Consider the following 19,131-nt stretch of genomic DNA (forward strand, 5'->3'; position numbering starts at 1 on the left):
CAGCATAGATTAACTCCAAGGTTAACATCAGACCAACAATCAAGTAAACAACACCCCATCAAGAAACTGCCGAAGAGCCAACAGTTAACAGCCCAACCAAGAATCTCTAAGACCGCACCCACCCATACAGACAGGGCAAGCCACCAGAATATAAACTGATAGCAAACAGCACTCCATACTAGCACTGATGATGACAAGCAAGCTCAGAGAGCACCAAGGACCCCTCATTCTCACATATTCCATATTTTTCTGACTATAAGACGCTCCAACTATAAGACACACATTAGCTTTAGAGGAGGAAAACAAGAAAAAAAAATGTCTGCCTCTGCCTCCGCCACCCGTTCACCACTCGTTTGCTGCTGCCCGTTCGCTGCCGCCCATTCGCCGCCACCTTGGCCCATTCAGCGTGGCCCGTTCACTGCCACCAACCCCACTTCCCGCCACTGCAATATTCGCTGTATAAGACGCACAGACATTTCCATTCACTTTGGGGGGGGGGAGGAGAAGTGCGTTTTTATAGTCTGAAAAATACGGTATTTGTCATCACACACATGCCCATATGTTGTGTGTGACTCCATGATCAGCAGCTGTGGAAATCAGCAGTTATCAGGAGATCAATGTATAGCTAAGGTGTCAGTGCTGCCAGGGAGTTATACTCAGTGGTGGGTTGCTACCAGATCACCCAGGATTGGGTGAACTGGTAGCAGCGGTGGCGGGAGGCTCTGCTCACCTGCCCGGATGCTTCTGCGCATGTGCAGAAGTGTTGCGTGCGCGCTCTCACAAACAAACCGGTAGCAATGGATTTTGAAACCCACCCCTGGTTATAATTATTCACAAGTTAAGAATAAAACGTTTTCTTCATCTCCCGACTTTCCCCCCAAATTCTAAGATCCTATGTATGCCCCCCCACTGAGGGGGCTCCAGGTACTTGCCAGGAAAACAATGGAAAAGTATTTTCCTTACTTCTTTCACAAAAGGGTGGGGGAGGACCCTTTGAGATGATAATGTTGCATGCCACAGATAACAAGGCTCCGAGTGTGTGATTTGCTTAACCATAATTAGAGAGCTTTGCATAACATTCTGTGGGGAAAAAAGCAAATTACATTTTACCTTAGTGTAATGTGCAAACCCCATGCAGGAAGTTTTCAACACAAAGGACATCCAGAAGAAGTAAGAAAACATATCTTTTCTTAGCCAGCCTTGTCAAACATCTCTCACTAATCATAAAGCCCTTGCTTCCAAGATCTTTCTGATTGCTTCTTCCAGGCTATCATGGAAAGAGCTTGACCTTCAGGGGCTAAACTTTCCATCTTGCCTTTGCAAACAGGTGGCAGTTCTGCATTCTCCACCTCCTCGGCTAGTCAGCATTACAGTTCATTTGCAGTTGTGGAGAGGTAGCAGAATTGTTCTCTTCCTTTGCAACATGCTGCATATTCAGTTACCATATCCTCACTTTATTAAATTTATAGCCCAATTTTCTGTTTGGGTAAGTCAACTTTCATTTAAAGCATACAACTTTAGTGGCATCCATTTTTTTTTTTAAATCAGAAGATACTTAAAAAGCTCTGATTTAAATTATAGTAAAGAAATGTAAGGATATTTTAAAGACATCAAAATGACTAATGATACAGGAGAGACCTGCAATGTGATTGATTACTGCATTTGCTGGTAAGTTCCTCATAAAACACATATCCACACGCACCAATGAATCTTGCATTTACAAGTACAATGTTTCATCTGACATGGCAATTCACCACTTACTTGCTAATTGTGTGTGTGTGTGTGTGTGTGTGTGTGTGTGTGTGTGTGTGTGTGTGTGTGTACTACTTCAGAAACTGTTTGCCATATATATATGGTTGTGGTGAATAACTGAATAACACCAGGGTGGTTTATCTGTCTAGCACTGATAATTTTGGATAGGTTTTCAGAATGTAATATTGCAGTCTCCCTCAATTTGATGCTCCACAGTGTTGTGGAAGTAATGCAAACTGTACTTCAACAAATTTAGGAGCCCTCAGGGCAGTAGCTTGTTGTTTGCACTGCAACTACTGATGTCTTATTTCTTTGTGCATTTAGTTAGTTATTTAGCGTTTATACAAGAAAAGAAGACGTGGCTGCCTGAAGGAGGTTGACCATTTAAGCACAAAATGTAGAATAGCAAATGTTTAAAGACAAGAATAAGAGGACTAAGAAACCAGGCTACAGAGCAATTAATCTGTGAAAAGCAAAGAAAAGTAAAGTTGGGGGGTATCATCAGGATGTAACCAAAAGGAAACAGAGAACCACTTGAGGAATGAGACTCACCCAAAGGTACTCTCTTCATATCAGAAGGCCACAATATGGTGGGAGGAGTCTCAGTTATGACATCACCTGGTTAGACTATCCTTAAAGAAACTAGAACACCCTGGTGTGAGTAGTTGTTCCACCATGACAGTGGTTCTTTCAAACATAAGCACAGAACTACAGAGAGATCCACATTGTAGTTAGGCCCAACCTTCTACAAGATGACATTTGGAGGGCCATAACCTTTTTCCCTTTCTCCCAAAGTGCAAAAGAGAAGCGTAAAAACACATCAGCGCATATACGTCAAGCAACCTTTCTCACTAATACCGGACACTCTTCCACGGTCAAAAGCCCTATTTTTCTATCCTGGGGACATGGTGTTTTCTTTCAAAAATGTGCATCAGTAATATTTCCTGAGTTTGTTTTTTATATACACAAACCATTAAGTCTTTAATAGCTCACCTGCTACCAAGGATTTCTATTCCTTGTTATGCCAAAGACTTCTGAAGATGCCCAATTCATAAATGTTAGTAATAGAAGAGACTTTTGATGGGGCTTTGTAGCGCTGGAGATCATGAATATTTTAGCTGAAACCTTTGCCGCAAAAGGCAGCATGCATGGTGCGTAGGGAGACATGCCAGCTTCTTACTAAGGCTGGTAGCACTTTAGAATTTCCACTGCCTCATCCTTTGGAGAACTTATCAAGTCCTCTCTTTGCCAGACCCAGCAGGTGCAGCTAATAATTATGATTCTCCCTGAGTCATGCATGTAAACAAAGGAGAAGAAAAAAAAGCAAAGAAGGGGATTTGTTCGGGCTGTTGGTGAAAAGGGACAAGGGCACCATCTTACTTTCTTTTCTTTCCTTTCTTTCTCTCCGTTCATCCTTCCTTCCTTATCACAAAAATTGGAAATACTTAGACAGCAGCTGCCCAATCCCGATGCTGCCCCCAGAGAGAAGGCTGGGATCATTGCTCTTGGCACTGCAGAAAGTTTGGATGACACTTCTTTTCAAGTAGACATTTGATCTGTGTTAGATGGAGACCAGGGAGCCATTTTTAGTTACGTTGCACTGAGTTCGGAACACTGTGTTGTATTGTGGATTGTTTATTGTTTTATTATTCACCATCCAGAGTTGATTGATTTGGAGAATATAAACATGATACAAATACATTTTTTTAAAAAAAGTTCTTAGCCACGGTTTGTTGAGCAAGCCACAATTCATATGTAATGGGTTAAAATTCTGATTTAAAGTTTGCAAAGCTAAAAATAAACTAATGTCATTTTAATGTACTAAATGTGTGATGACACAGGTGTGCTGATACATTCACACTCTTGACAAAGAGGAATTAATTGAATATGATTAAGTCAAAATAACTCCCAGGGTGTTCAGTGAGATATACACACAAGACTAAGTTTATGACTATGAAATACAGTCCTGTGGCTTGTTTCCATAGGAAAAAAACTCTTTGGGAGCTCCAATCAATAAGACTAAATATAGTTCAAGACAATGGCCTCATAATCATGCGGGAACAAATATGTAATGGGATACCATTACATTTTAAACTGCAATGAAAGCAATTTATTTTGTTTATAAGAAAGATATGCATTTATGAAATGACTTTAAAAAAAATTCTCCTCAGAGTACTTGTACATAGATAGGTAGGGTGTATGTCAATCTAATAAATAACACAAGCTCTGGCTTTTAACCCTCTAATTGTGGAGATTTCCCCATTGAGAGTTAGAAATCACATCTTTGTGTTGATGAGAGAATTTCTTGAAGTATTTCATTTCATTAATCTAAATGTATAGTAGAGTCTTTACCAAAAACACCTGTTAGGAAACTTTTGGGAATGATGCACAGGAAAAGCCAAAAACTTAAAACTCAAACTTAAAAAGCCTTCATTTTGAATTTAAGGAGGTGAATCTTATATAGGAAGGCATAAATACGTTTATTCTGAAAATGTGTTGCAGGACTGTAGTAAGTCTGCTAACTTATGTAGGAGTATATTTTCTTGCACTAAGTAGTTCTTTATATACTTGCAAATGAAGCAGCTTTAATTAGAAATCCTAAATTCACTCTTTACCCAGGATCCCAGTGAATTTATAGAATATACACACACACACACACACACACACACACACAATCTCCCAAATTGCAGCACAGAGTTGTTGCTTTAATTCATATTGGGACTACCTTTTGCATTTTCATGCAATATTTACTGATGGAGGCTCTGTCTTTTCAGCATAGTCAAGCAGTATGTTCAGTTATGGATAGCATAATTCACATAATATAAAGATATAAAATAATCTCAAGATACATGCTAGTTTTGCCTGCTTAGAAATGACTTTTATTTAGAACATGATTCATATTTCATGCTATTGTCCTAGGCAAATATAGCCTTCCATAAACATTTATTAATCAAAAGAACAGAGCTAAAGTATTCCCAGTGTATTAATCAAATCTACCATGTGTGTGTTGGTCACAAGCGTTATTCAAGTACCAGTCCAAGGAACCTTCACTATTAGATATGTTGGCTGAGACTACTGGGAATCGTAGTTTAGCAATCATTGGAGGAAGGTAATTTCTTTGTTTTATTTTTTTACCAAGTATATACTGAGCCATGAAGCAAGCTTCCTTATTCCTGTTCCCATGACAATAAGGACTAGAGAGCTTGACTACTGTGCAATGATATATTTAAAAAGGATGGGGGTAAGCAGTATTTTTTTAAAACAAAAAACATTTACCATGAGGAAAAAAGACATGGTAATCTGTTGCCTGTTACTCTTAAACTGAAGGTTTCTGAAAGAAAATTGGAATAGAGGCATATAGTTTTTGCAGTGTAAAATTAATCCCTGAAATATATGATTAAATCCCCTTCCATTAGCAGTCAGCTCAGCTTCTTTTCAATTGCATACTTGTAAATTAGTTTGTCATTCGCTGCTATATTCCAAAATTATAAATCCTACATATCCAAATGTTTTGAATGAATTTGTCTGCAAGTGCTTAAGGTTGGTGGTAAGGAAATACAGGTAGTTCACATTGTTCACACTTATGACTGTTGCAGCATCCCCATGGTCATGTGATTTACATTTGGATGTTTGACAGCTGGTTCATATTTATGATGGTTGCAGTGTCCAGGGGTCATGTGATCACTTCTTGTGACCTTCTGACAAGCAAAATCAATGAAGAAGCCAGATTCACTTAACTTGTTACTAATTTAACAACTGAAGTGATTCACTTAACAAATGTGACAAGAAAAGTCATAGAATGGGGGCAAAACTTACTTAACAAATTCCTCACTTAGCAACATAAATTTTGGGCTCAATTGTGATCGTAAGTCGAGGACTACCTGTATTCAGCCTAATGTAAGGCTCCAAACTTGGCAACTTTAAGACTTGTGGACTTCAACTTTAAGTCCACAAGTCTTAAAGTTGGAGAAGTTGGAGAGCCCTGGCCTAATGCAAGAGCTACAAAAGACTTTGAAAAAAGCAGTATCTTGTGTCCTTGTTTTGGCTAAGAAGAGTCCTAGGTGATGTTTTTTGACTTCTTCCCTAATTTTGGAATCAAGGAGAACAAGTGAATGAATGAAATAAAATAAAATCACTCATATGTCACTCAAATATGCTTTGGATTTAGCCTTTGTATCCAAATCAATTAATGTTTTATATCTAGATGAATTTATGGAAAATATTGTTCACACCCAATCCAATGCTATCCCTTTGTAGAAGGAACACACTTCCTCTTATCACACTTCCTCTAATATTATGGCTATTGTCTGTCCTTTGAATGGAACATGCAGATCCAAATTCTTACTTGTTGATAAAGTTCAGTAGATGATTTTCTTCCAGCTATTTTTTTTTTCAGCCTAGCTTATGGCACTGAACTATCATGACATTTTTTTTTAAAGGACAGGGAGAAGAAATTTAATAAATAAATAAAAATAACTGTATAAATAAAATAACTGTACCATGGTCTAAGCCTGCGTGGGCAACTATGACAACTTTATGGCCTGTGATTGCTCAGGAATTCTGGGAGTTGAAGTCCACAGGTTGCAAAGTTTGCCCACCCCTGTTCTAAGCTGTACTTTTTTAAAATGATACTTTCGCTTTTGTGAGTTTAAAGCTGAGATAAGTTCTGATTACATATGTGGCTAAGCTTTATATGTGAAATAGCCTAAAATGAAGTTCTGTTACTTATCCAGGAGGAAAAAAAGGAAAACATCTCTCCCAGACTTGATGAAAACTGTTCCTGGCTGAAACAGTATTTTCATTTTAAACTGTGCCTTAATTTGAGATGTTTCTACTTACTCCTTAACCAATCTTAAAAATCTTTCACAGAGCTAAAACACAGACATGACACACAGAATGTACAACTGTGGCTTGAAAATGAAAAAAAAAAAAAGTAAGAATAGAATACAGTTTGAGAGAAACAGAATATTTACTCATGTTAACATGTACATAAAATACTATGAACTTAAAACAAAACCAGCTGTGGAACTATTATCATGGGTATAGCACTTTTTAGAGCACGCTGATTTACTTTGACTGAAGTGGCATAAAAGCCACTTGCTAACAAATAAGCAAACAGACAAACAAAGCTGGTTTCTTCCACTTAGACTTGAGTGATTCTATTTGCTTCTCCTGGATAAAAAGAAAACAGCAGCAGAAACATTTGTGTCACTTTGCCTTATCAGGAATCGCTTTGTGTTATCAGGAACCGCAAGTGGATGTCCTATAAAATAAGCTATCAGATGAATACAGATATATTGCCATTGCATGAAGAGAGAAGAGACAGATTAACTTAATCAAAGGTTGTACTAGAAGTGTAGTAAGCTACTTTCTTTAGGGCTCATGATTAGCACATGCTCAGATTAGAGTGCGCATAGTACTATAGTTTAAATTTATTATTTATTAAATTTATGTAGTTGCCCGACTCATACATAGGTGACTCTGGGCCGCTTCGACATTTATCAAGATAGCATAATTCCCATTTTTTGTTCGCTTGCTAGATTTGCAGAAATAAAATCTTCAATATTTAGGTACAGCTGAAAGATACAGGTCATTATTGCATACACATTCAGTGAACAAAAGCCATCGATAAACACAGTGAATAAATGAGAATGCATGTATGTACATTTGCCACATGGCTCTGTGGTAGGTGAGGAACACAAGTAACCTTGCTCCCATGTCTAATTATTTTCAACTTTTCAATAGTGTACAAGGGAAATAAGTGGCCATCACTGTTAAGTATTTTTTTGGAAAAGGGAAGTTTGAATGTCCCATTTGCTTTTGATTACAGGTTAAGATAACATGAACCAAAATTTAGAATTTATCTAGAGCAGAGGTGTCAAACCCAATCACATTGTGAACTGTATCATGACATATCGAGATATTTTTTGCCGTTGCGGGGCCAGATGCGCATGGCCTGCAGGGGCCGCCGCATGTTTGACATGCCTGATCTAGAATGTTGAACATCAGATTTTTCAGAGCAGTGAAAATTAAGAAGATTGAAATTTGGATGTCTGAAGTAATCCTCTGAACAGTGTAGAATTGTTACAAAAGCTGGTACAACTATATTACCCAGTGCATATATATGCACCGTGGATAATGTACTGTGGACACACAGTATATGCACAGTGTATAACACATAACACACTGTGTATACCTAGTCCTGCTCCCCTTTCTGAGAACTTTCTTTACGTAGGATCTGATCTGAATGCTGGCACAATCCAGCAGTCCCCTGGATTCCCTTGCAGGGGAACTAAAAGTAAAGGAAATAGCACAATTGACAAAAGCCCACACTGCTAAATTGCACTTTGGCATCAGATCTCTTGTTCAGTCAGTTTTTACAACAGAATAAGAACATTTTGTTGATCTGCCATAAACTTATTATTAGAAGTATAAAGCTATGGTGATTTGAAAACGAGAAGTTTGTTTGTACTCACACAGCATCAGGCACTTTATTGTTAAGATGTTGCTTTTCAAGAAACAAAAGATTTGATCTAGTTGAGAAGCTGCCAAATTAGAATGTGATTCTTGATGAGAGTTAATTATGTTTCCCAGTGAACACTTCAATCTTCTAGGATAATGATATGCAAAAAGGAAATGCTTTTAACTAAATACACGTTTAGCTTAGACTATGAATTACCTGTTAACGAGCTACTAATTTTATATATATAAAAAAGGAGCTACCGGTAAGTAATGATGTGAATTTCTAAATTCACTAGGCATTATCATCTGTTCCTTAGGGTGATAATACATTTCTGCTAAAAGCCTGCGAACCAAGAGAATCCCCTTGCCCAATTATCTTTCCAATATCCAGATTTTCACAGTGGGTAGGGTTTCTTTGCCCGAGCTATTGTGTATCTTGGGCTCCAAGGATCTGGCATCATAAGGATCAATTGCAGGATCAAAGGCCTCACTAGAGTTTATTGACTACTCCTACACGCATTGCTGGGATGGGAAGGGAAACCCTTCTCCATTTCTAAGTAAGAAGAATATCATTCATTGGAAAAAGAAAAGTGCAGATTCAGGACCCACGGCCTCCGTTGTCATTTTGTTCCCTAAAAAGCAAGAGGGGGTGTCGTCCTTCAACACGGGGAAGAGGACAACTGGTCATAATCAGGACATTTAAGCAGAGCCGGGTAATTACTGTTCATTTGGAGGGAGGCATCGCTGGAGATGTCAGAAGGGCTGCGTCCCCGGACCCATGCCTCGGGATGAAGGAACTGGCCTGAGTAATCGGAGCAGTTGCTAAGACGGGGTCGGTAGAAGCCAGAGTGTGGCCGGTACATTTCTTCAGCAGTGTACCTTTTCATGAACAGGTAAACAGACATGACACCTGCACTCTGGAAGAGAAAGAGAGAGAGAGAGAGAAAAAAAAAGAGAGAATTAAAGCAATGCCTTGACACTTGGTTGGCACTTCTGGTGGAAGGATAGGATGCAATGCGCTATTGATCCAAGTGGACAAGGCAGCCATTGCAATGAAACATGTAGCTTTCGGCATCAACAGCGCCATTTCTCACAATCTGCCATGATTAGAACTCTTCTCACTAAAAGGAGCAGATCTGTGGGAAATTTTTGCTGGTCAAACTACTTTGTGGTTAAAATATAACATCAAGTACCAATTCATTTGCTATTGACAGAAAAGCCATCAATCACTGTCACACTAGTCCACATTTTTGTCTGACAAAAATATTCCTTTGCGGGAATATTTTTCTAAATCAATAAGCAATTTTGAAACCTGTGATGTTTACAAAAATAGACCCTTGGGGGGGGGGCTTCTAATTCAAGGCTTTTGGGGGTAGCTGAGAATCACAATAACCTCACTGGATAGCTTAGAGGGAAAACGCTTTAATAGGAGTCCAATTTCGAGAAGACAGAATAATTTATTTGTTCTTTTTTTCTTATATGAGTAACATTCTTGGAAACTATCTTTTCCTGATTGCATTCAAAATTTTGTAATTTCTCTCAACCCCTTTTAGGCAGCATAGGATTATGAGCTACACCTTCAAAAGAAAATTCCTCAAGCAACTGTTCTCCATATAAGAGAGAGGCCCAATATATTTACCAGCTTGTCTTTCTTTCGAACGATAATCACAAGGGAACAAAATCTCACTTGTTCTAACAGAGGAATCAAGCTGAAGTAATCAAGACCAGAAAACATGGTGTTCAGGAAAACTACGATAAACTGCTTAGATGGAATAGAGTTTATGTCAACTTAACAGAGAAATACAGGAATTGGGCACAATTTAATTAATTCCTGGCAGTATAGAACAATTTGTTACTTTAGCTCAATTTACTGATTTGTCTATTGCCTGATCCCTCTTGTTCTACAAGTTTCACTCAGAGAAAATGGTTTTTCTCTAGTATCGTTTTCAAATGTTTTTCCAGTATGGATCACAAATGTGTATTGAAAATATGCTTTGGAACTGGGAGGAACCTGTTATAAGCAGAAAACTGAACAGACATTTACGACAGGGCTGTGATATGCCTAAGTGGACTGAGCATTCATTAGAGTTCAAAATAAATTTCTAAAAATATTTCACAGTGTGGCACATGTATGAACTTCACAATTTTGATTCTGATGTTAATGAGATCATAATGATAGGGTACGACTCTGTTGCATACTGTGTGGAAGGGAGAAAAAAAAATCCAGCAGTAAAGCTAATTTACCTTATTTTGAAGCAAGGAAAAAAAGCCCTCTGTTGCTATAATCAAAATGGTTTCCACAGCTATTAAAAGTCTGGAGTCTAAATTGGCCTGAGTTAGACTAATGTTAAGAGTTAAAGATTTAACTCTTTTATCTATTATAAATGGCAGACCTCTGACATGTAATCTCCAATACTAGAATTCTCCAGCTAGTATGGCTGTTGCTGAAAATTATGGGAACTTGATGGTCAGATAAGGACATCAAGGTGCTCAGATGGGGGAAGACTGCTCTGATGAAATGATTTTGTTATTAATTTAAAGGAACAGCAATCAAAAAATATGATTGCCATGCAATACAAGGGCGTTGCCAGTCCTCTTGGCCCCTTCTTGCCCTCTTTGCCCCTAAATAAATATACAGAAAATATAGCAAACTTATGTTACCGAGTTTCTCATCAGGTGACAACAATATGCACCTCCCATAGTGTATCCAATGTGCTCCTCTTACCTCAGTTAGGAGGAAAGAAATAGCAGAAAAACCAAATGACCAGCCATATTTGTAAGTGAAGTATGTCTCCGAATCCTTGGTTCTATTGAGCATTTCATCATTGATGGTGGAGATGTATAATACGAGCCCCACCACCAGAGATAAACCTGGGAAGCAAAAGGTTTTGGTCAAAATATACAAAAAACAAAACAAAACAACCTACTGCAGAGAATCAAAGCAACCTTCAGCTTGCTTTAGGAGAAGCACAGAAAACACATGATCTCTCCAATTGCTATAGGAGAAACCTCCTCATTCTGGTTCCTACTAGAATAGTGCATCATCACCACAGCAATACCAGGTGTGTGGACTTCAAGTCCCAGAATTCTCACCGAGGACTATGCTGGCTGCGGGATTTGAAGTCCACATAACTAGAAATTGCCAAGATAGGCAAACACTGTAGAATTATTGGAAATCACCTTCCAGATGACCATCCTGGGACTGGGGATTAAGAGAGGTGAAGTCCACACTTACCATGGACACAAAATTAGAGAAAGATGTTGTAGGACTCATCTCTACTCCTGGGTGTGAACAGGAATTAAAGTCTAAAAATATCTAAAGACCATAGATTTCCCAGTTTGTTTTAAGGTGGCACTGCATTTGCAAGTGTGGATAGGGAAGAGGCATTAGGCCAAAGTTGCATCTGTGGTTACTGAGAAATGAGGATTTAGTGCTGAATTAAGCGACAGACTTAAATTCTTAGATACTCTTCTTCTGATCTACTTGTAGATTGGGGACTGTAAGTAAAAGCTTTTAAGCTCTGCAGCTACAGTTGCTTGTTTAATACTCTGTTAATGCTATGAATAAAATATGGGCTTTCCCTCTCAGATGGAGACACGTTTCTAGAAATCTTTTTCGTTCAAGCCTCGTACATTAATTCCATTCACCATTATGTCATAGATCAAAGAAAGTTTGTCTAGAGCTACATGGAACTGAAATGTAACCAAGATTGCAACTGTGAGCAAACTATAGGCTTTTATTGCTGATTTTTTGCTTTAAGAACTTCCTTTACAATCTGCCCTGTAAGTACATAAATAAAATGTCTCTTTATATTTTTCTTTATAATTTTTTTTGTCTTTTAATGACTCCGTAATCCCTTGCATCGGGGTGGAGTGGGGGCAACTGAATGGAGCTGGGAGAGTGTTTACTGGCCCTTCCTGTCCCCAATGCAGAGTTTGCAGCTGATATTTACTCATTGTGCCCAGAGAGAGAAATACCTGCCACTACCTAGGATTGAACTCACAGCCTCCTGATTGTGAGGTGAGAACGCCACCTCTAGGCCACTGCACCACTCTATACTGTATTATTAATATATCTCCTTGATATTGCTAAGCTAAATAATCTTCCATATTGTATTTTATTTTGCCTTATGAATTTAGATCTCTATTTCAAATATTTCAGTTGAAATATACTCAAAAGCAATTTTATCAGAAATATGTTATTGTTCTTTAAATAATACGACATTGTAATGTCGTACAGGATGTCTCATTATCGGCTATTGCAAGAATAAGGCAAAACTGTGACAGAGTATTTCTAAAGTATCACGGAAACATTCAATTTAATGGAAATTTTAGCTGCACAGTTTCTTTTATCTGGTTTGGTTCTATTTATTTTATATTTAGAAATTCTATTTGACGTCCATTGTTATGCATCCTTGTAATAGACTTTGGCCCTTATGAAAAAGAGTCTCATTTAGTGACTATGTGAATGATATATCACTCAGGAACAAAAATTATCTAATCTGTTTACATGCAAAATTTAAACACTTTCAAAGGAGCAAACTTAAATAAATAGGACATTTTTATCAGGTTGCTATCATGGAGTTTGTCTGACTCCCATCTTCTTCTGTTTTGGGGGTATTCTTATAATTAACTATAATATCTGGCATTGAAAGGATTTGGTTGATTGATTCTGTTTCTTTTCCATTCTTCCTCCAAGTAATTCACAATGACTATAATCCTAAAACTGTCTTTGTTTTATTCTTACAATCTTGTGTGGCAGTATAAGTAAGCAATAGCCTCCACCTCAAAATCATCTAATGCCAACTTTAAAAAAAAATATTACAGTCACTGACCAGAATTCTACAAAAAAACAATAAATTACAATAATGGAAAAAGTTTCTATTTCAAAAAAAATAAGGTAACATTCAGTTGTGGCTAGATCACTGAGGCGACCAGGGTCTGCCTTTTACAGATAGCATAACATACTCAAAGAAAAACTAGCAATTAAGCAACTGCACAACTATGGCACCCTGTTCCAGTGAAGAGAGGCACGCTGTCATGTCACAGTACAAGGAAAAGCTAAATTCCACATATGCTAATATTCCCAAATTGTTGCCTATTCTATCTCACTTCTCAGACACCTGCTCCAAGGGATTGAATTCAAATGTACCTTCCAACAAAGGTTGTTTTGAAAAGAGAAAGAGAGAGGGGAGGGAGAGACAGAGGGAGGGAGGGGCAAGAGAAAGAGAGGGAGAGCGAGGGGGGAGGGAGGGAGGGGGAGAGCGAAGGGGGAGGGAGGGAGGGGGAGAGAGAGAGGGAAGAGGGAGGGAGGGAGATATGCCATCTTAAAACTCACCAGACAAAATAAAGAAGATTCCAGACACGAAAGCCAAGATGGTTCTATGTGGCCTGATATGCCCAATGTTGCTCAAGATGAATCCAATAAACATGAAAAAGAGACTCACCAGGGGGAACGGGGTGGCAGAACGAATCATTTCTATAAAAATCATAAGTGAGAAAGAGTCATCGAGGGTCAAAATAAGATCACAAGTAGAAGGGATATTGTTTTTTACTTATAATTCATGAATTTTCCAGTTTCTTTTTTCTCGTCTCTCTTTCTATGCAGTTTGTAGTAACGCTTAAATTTCAGGATCACTCCCAAATACGTAAATATATTCTTATCTGATATTTTGGAAACAAGTGTAATGAGTGTCATGGGAAGGGATTCCCTACATCACTACAAAAATATACAGACACATGCCTACAGAACGCCCACTAGTAGAAAAGATCTTTCTGCTTTGCATGCATTTTACATTATTTCTTTTCCAAATCCGTTTCCTTGGCTTGTGTTTTTTTTAATGTTAAGTCCACTTGAAAAGCTAAGGCTGCAGTAAGGAAATCTCAAGACTCCATATGATTAACCTTATGGAGGTAATGTGCGTGTAACCTTCTGAATTACTGAACCACTCTGTGGACAATGTGCATCAGTAGAGAACAAGGACCACCACCAGAAGACCTGTCAATCCAGTGGGAGGGAAGGGTCACCTCTATTATAGCTGCTGGGAGACTGAAAAAGAGGCTATGTTTGAGAGTAGTGGTAAAAGCATCAGAGTTAGAGCCATACTGTCCTACCTCTCAGAAAAAGAGACCTTAGGGCCCTACTGCTATGGGGTAATTCCATACTGAATGAGGCAAATGATACCTTCATGGATTACTGTGTATCTCCTTATATTAAGTCACAATGGCAGCTTCCCATCCATGAAGGTGGGCCCTTCACCCACAGGACATTTGGTTTCATTCATAGGCCTCCTTTTAAAATTTTCGTAACCAAATTTGTGATAGGGAGGTTTCCTTCCTTTCCATTTGCCTTTCTTCTTTTGTGGAATGGAGAAGGATTTGAAAGGAAAAGCTATCAGTATCACTTTCATCTGAGCTCTGGGTTGTCCAATGGTATCATTTTTGTCAAGGCAATCTGATTTCTTCCGGATGTTTTGGATATCAGCTCCTTCAGAGGTCAGGGATGGTGGGGTTTGCAATCCAAAACATCTACAAGTCATGAGGTGTTGTTGTTTTTTTTTTATTTATATGCCGCCCTTCTCCGGAGACTCAGGGCGACTTACAATGCGCTGGTTACAGGCTTACAGGTTGCCTACTTTGGGCTTGTTACTTGCATGATAAGTTGACTAGGATGACATTGCATGTTCTGTCCACATTATCCATTGCTTGGATTCTCTTTCTAAACTGTTTCTGGTGATTGGTACCATCCTTGATGAATGATGGCATTGTTGCCATGGACACTAGGAGAATGCCTGGCAGCATTGCTCTTAATGCATTAGCTCTTATTTGAAATAGTAACCTATTGGTTTGCTGCTTGAACAATTATCAGATCACAGCAATAGTACTTGGAAATCAACAGTGGCCCAGTGGAATGAGATAGCAAGAACAGCAGTGAAGCCTTCTCTTTTCCTTCTCTTCGCAAGCTACAATAGAGTTACCTAATAGAGTGCTTTCAAACCGCTAGGTTGGCAGAAGCTGGGACAAGTAACAGGAGCTCACCCCGTTACATGGCACTAGGGATTTGAACCGCTGAACTGCCAACCTTTTGATCGACAAGCTCAGCATCTTAGCCACTGACCCACCGCATCCCTCTTTTTCTATATAAAAAGTCCCTCCTTTTCTATATAAGGACACATAAATCTTCCCCGACTCAGAAAACAGGAAGCACCTACTTAAAACATTGATAGTTGATTCAGAGGTCAGCTGGACATTCATGGGCATGACATACTCTATTGTGAAACACCTCCCATGTTCTTCACCTGCAAGAGGAGAAATCTTAGAAAAATGCATTGCTTTCTTTCACACCCAAAAACTTTATTCAAAACCAATAGCTTTACAGGTTTTGAATCAATTGTTCTCTTCCCCAATACTGATCAATGAGTTCCTAAATTTCCAAAGATTTCAGGCTAGTCCATGCGAACAATTGTAAAAAATGGCATGAGTAAATAGCAAATATAGAGAATCTAGATGGATTTAGTGGTTTGTAAAGGATTGTGGGATAGGGGTTCTCCTAGAGAATAAAAGAAAGAATAAAAAAGAGTGAAAGCTACACAGTTAATGAATGATTGAGATAACTGGGTACGTCTGGTCTAACAAAGAGGACTATGGGAGATATGACAGTGGTCTTCCAGTATTTGAGGGGCTGTCATGGAGAAGAGGGAATGGACCTCAAAGTACCCGAAGGTAGGACAAGAAGCAACCAATAGAAACTTATCAGAGAGAGATAAGCAACCTAGAACTAAGGAGAAATTTGACTGTGAAAGCAATTAACCAGTGGAACAGATTGCCTTCAGAAGTTGTGGGTGCTCCATCACTGGAGATTTTCAGAAGAAACTGGACAGCCACTTGTCCAGAATGGCTGCTCAAGTAGGGGGTTGGACTAGGAAAACTTCAAGCCCTATTATTCTCCCTTCCAACCCTATTATTCTCTGTTCTATGTTCTAAGCATAAGAGGCCTTTACTTACTCTGAAGTAAACTATAGTGGTCCCAACCAGAGCTTTCCTTAGAGTGCCAAATGCAGGCATGAACCTCCTGTCCACATCAGAACTCTAGAGGAAGCAAAATAATTAAACTCTCTAATCCAAATAAACCCCCTAAATCTGCTCCTTACTTTTAAAAAGCAATTCACACATCCGCCCAAGTGCTAACTGCTCATATCGTGTCTCCAAAAATATGCCACTTAAACACAGGGTTTGCAAAGCATCATGAGCAAAAGAAGATGATTTGTATGTACTTAGACATTTTTCTGATTCATGTTAGTTCTGAGACTTTGACATTTATTATTGTTTCATCTTTCTAATGACAGATAATAAATGCAAGGCAGGGCATCACTTTCTTGTTCTTCTTGGGTTTCTGGCTCGACTATGGACAATTAGCTCTTGAAAGGATCCTGAATGCCATTCACCTAGCTAGGCAACTCATTGAGTCTGGAGTGTGGTATCCCTACCATTCATTATCGAACTGGCACTCTTTAAAATAGCAAAGGTCTAGAGAAAATTGAGAACTCATTACACAGGAATGTGGTCCTGGTCCTGGTGTTCTTATTAGGAGTTGTTCCCTCCTCTTTCTCTTAACTACAAATACTCCTCAACTTACAATCATCCATTTAGTCATCATCATCATCATCATCATCTTTTAATGATCCCATAATCCCTTGTGGAGTGGAGTCTGGGCAACTGAATGGAGCTGGGAGAGTGTTTAATGGCCAGATGCCCTTCCTGTCGCCAATGCAGAGTTTTTGTTCAGCAGAGAGAGAAATATCTGCCTCTACCTAGGATCAAACTCACAGCCTCCTGATTGTGAGGCGAAAGCTCCACCTCTAGGCCATGGCACCACTCCACAATCATTCATTTAGTGACTGTTCAAAATTACAACAGCACTGAAAAAAGCGACTTATGATCATTTTTCACACTTGGTTGTACATCTCCATGGTCATGAGATTAAAATCCGGACATGTGGTAACTGATATGTATTTATGATTAGTGTCTTGGGATCATGCGACCTCCTGACGAGCATAATCTTTGAGGAAGCCAGATTTGCTTAACAACCATGTTACTAACTTAACTGCAGTGATTCATTTAACAGTGATAAGAAAGGTCGTAATATGGGGCAAAACTCACTTAATAACTGTCTTGCTTGGCAACAAAAAATTTGGGCTCAACTATGGTCACAAATTACCTATAGACATTTCTGGATGGGTTTTTTGAACAGATAGATTTGCATTCAAATAATGATTCTGTCTGCATCTATGTACATCTACATTGGGTGTCAGATTTAATTCATTCCAAACCATTTAATAGAGCGGGTTCCGTCTTTAAAATAAGCTAGCCATTCCCTCCCCCTTAAAATACTGAAAATAAAAACAACGAAGTAATGTGGACATGCATTAAAAAAAGAGAAATATTTCATAACCATTCATATAAATTAAATCGTAGGGGAACATTGATGGAATTTCCTAATCCTTTCAATACTTTTAAGGCATGAAGCATGAGGGATGAAGCATGAGGAAAACCAGATTTACTTTTGCCCAAAGCACCATACCTGCCAAAAAGCAAACCCTCCAGAGGCCAGAATGCAGAGACATCTTGATTTCGGTACTTTGGTTTTGGGGCAGGATGATCCCTTCCTCCAGATACAACCAATAGTCGGTGCTCACTGCAATCCCCAGAAATCCCAATCCACTCACAGCAAAGACACTGCTGAGCAGTGTCAGCGCTTTCCTGCCACAGGTGCTCATTCTCCAAAGCATCAGGGTACGATGGGGCACCAGAGAATTCCTGCATGGACAAAGACATCCATCATCACTAACTGCAAACTCTTCACCTCTGTGGAACTACAAAACTACATCAACTCTTATAGTCACTTTGAGCAGATACATCATATTCCTAATAAGATAAGGCTACAATCACAAAATGTCAGCCAAGATGTAGATCCATAACCCACCCACCCCCAAGAATCTCTTAATTGCCATCTAGTGGTAGTCTGAATCTTGTTATCCCAGACAGTTGGCACATAAGAAGCTGAAAATCCAAGACATAAAGAAGAAACCTTCCTTCGACATGTCATAGAGCATTTTACTTAATTATTATGTAGTTTCTACAATCCAGTTTAGGCCACAAAGAGTCTGAAGTGTTGCCCATCCAACTGATTGCTCCAGGTTACAAATGCAATTAAATACATAAATAAAAAAACATTAAAACAAGGGCAGATACAGTAAAGAACTCATATAAAATCAAAAAGCCCTAACTCAAGGCCACTTTATCTGAATGAAATATCCCAGAGCTGGGAGTATAACCTGGGACAGATAAAGATAATTATAGAATGTGATAGATCACCATAAGTGTGGCAATATGCTGTCAAACTAATTGTTACCTGGAATATCCCTTTTTCTCTCTCCATCGTAACATGTCCTGTTGGCTCATCCAGTTATATCTAGTCTGCTGCTGGCAGCCCACTTGGAATTGGATGCTAGCAGCAGCCATGCATCAAAAACAACAGGCTGACATTGAGAGGAAATTTTCCCCACTGTGTCATTACATTAACAGCAGGCCAGTTAAACTGGATGTGACATGAATAGAAGACTTTGAAAAGCATGTGGGAATAGAACAAGGGGCTAACATAAGCTCTGGCTACTACAGCTGGGAGAATGTTGGGTGTCTTGTAAGCTGATGAATGTCCCATTTGAATTTGGGGCTTGTCCCACCAACCTAAGCATTGTGTTGAGGTTCTTCAACAGGCTTCAATCAATATGGAAAGATTTCCCTTAAAAAAGAAAGATCCCTGGTCTAGATGAAGGTGGACAATTTTTTTTTTCTAGGCAAGGGCTATTCTGTGTCATGATGGAGGCTACACTGAAAAGGTGATGAGGCCATGTCTAA

The 19,131-nt window shown here is 38.9% G+C and overlaps 1 protein-coding gene across 1 annotated transcript in view; it reads right to left on the bottom strand.

Moving 5' to 3' along the window:
- Nucleotides 1-6,702: 6,702 nt before the first annotated feature.
- Nucleotides 6,703-19,131, bottom strand: part of CACNG5 (calcium voltage-gated channel auxiliary subunit gamma 5) — a 42,343-nt gene continuing 29,914 nt past the window's right edge. The window contains exons 2-6 of the mRNA XM_034412650.3: nucleotides 17,795-18,030; nucleotides 15,426-15,512; nucleotides 13,553-13,693; nucleotides 10,940-11,085; nucleotides 6,703-9,131 (exon numbers count right to left, since the gene is read on the bottom strand). Of these exons, the coding sequence (XP_034268541.1) occupies nucleotides 8,874-9,131; nucleotides 10,940-11,085; nucleotides 13,553-13,693; nucleotides 15,426-15,512; nucleotides 17,795-18,002 (840 nt within the window). The 5' untranslated portion in view covers nucleotides 18,003-18,030 and the 3' untranslated portion in view covers nucleotides 6,703-8,873. The remainder of the gene's footprint in view (nucleotides 9,132-10,939; nucleotides 11,086-13,552; nucleotides 13,694-15,425; nucleotides 15,513-17,794; nucleotides 18,031-19,131) is intronic.

Source organism: Pantherophis guttatus, chromosome 2 (genome assembly GCF_059756535.1).
Source record: "Pantherophis guttatus breed Tessera chromosome 2, ASM5975653v1, whole genome shotgun sequence".
In the NCBI taxonomy this organism is placed as follows: Eukaryota; Metazoa; Chordata; class Lepidosauria; order Squamata; family Colubridae; genus Pantherophis; species Pantherophis guttatus.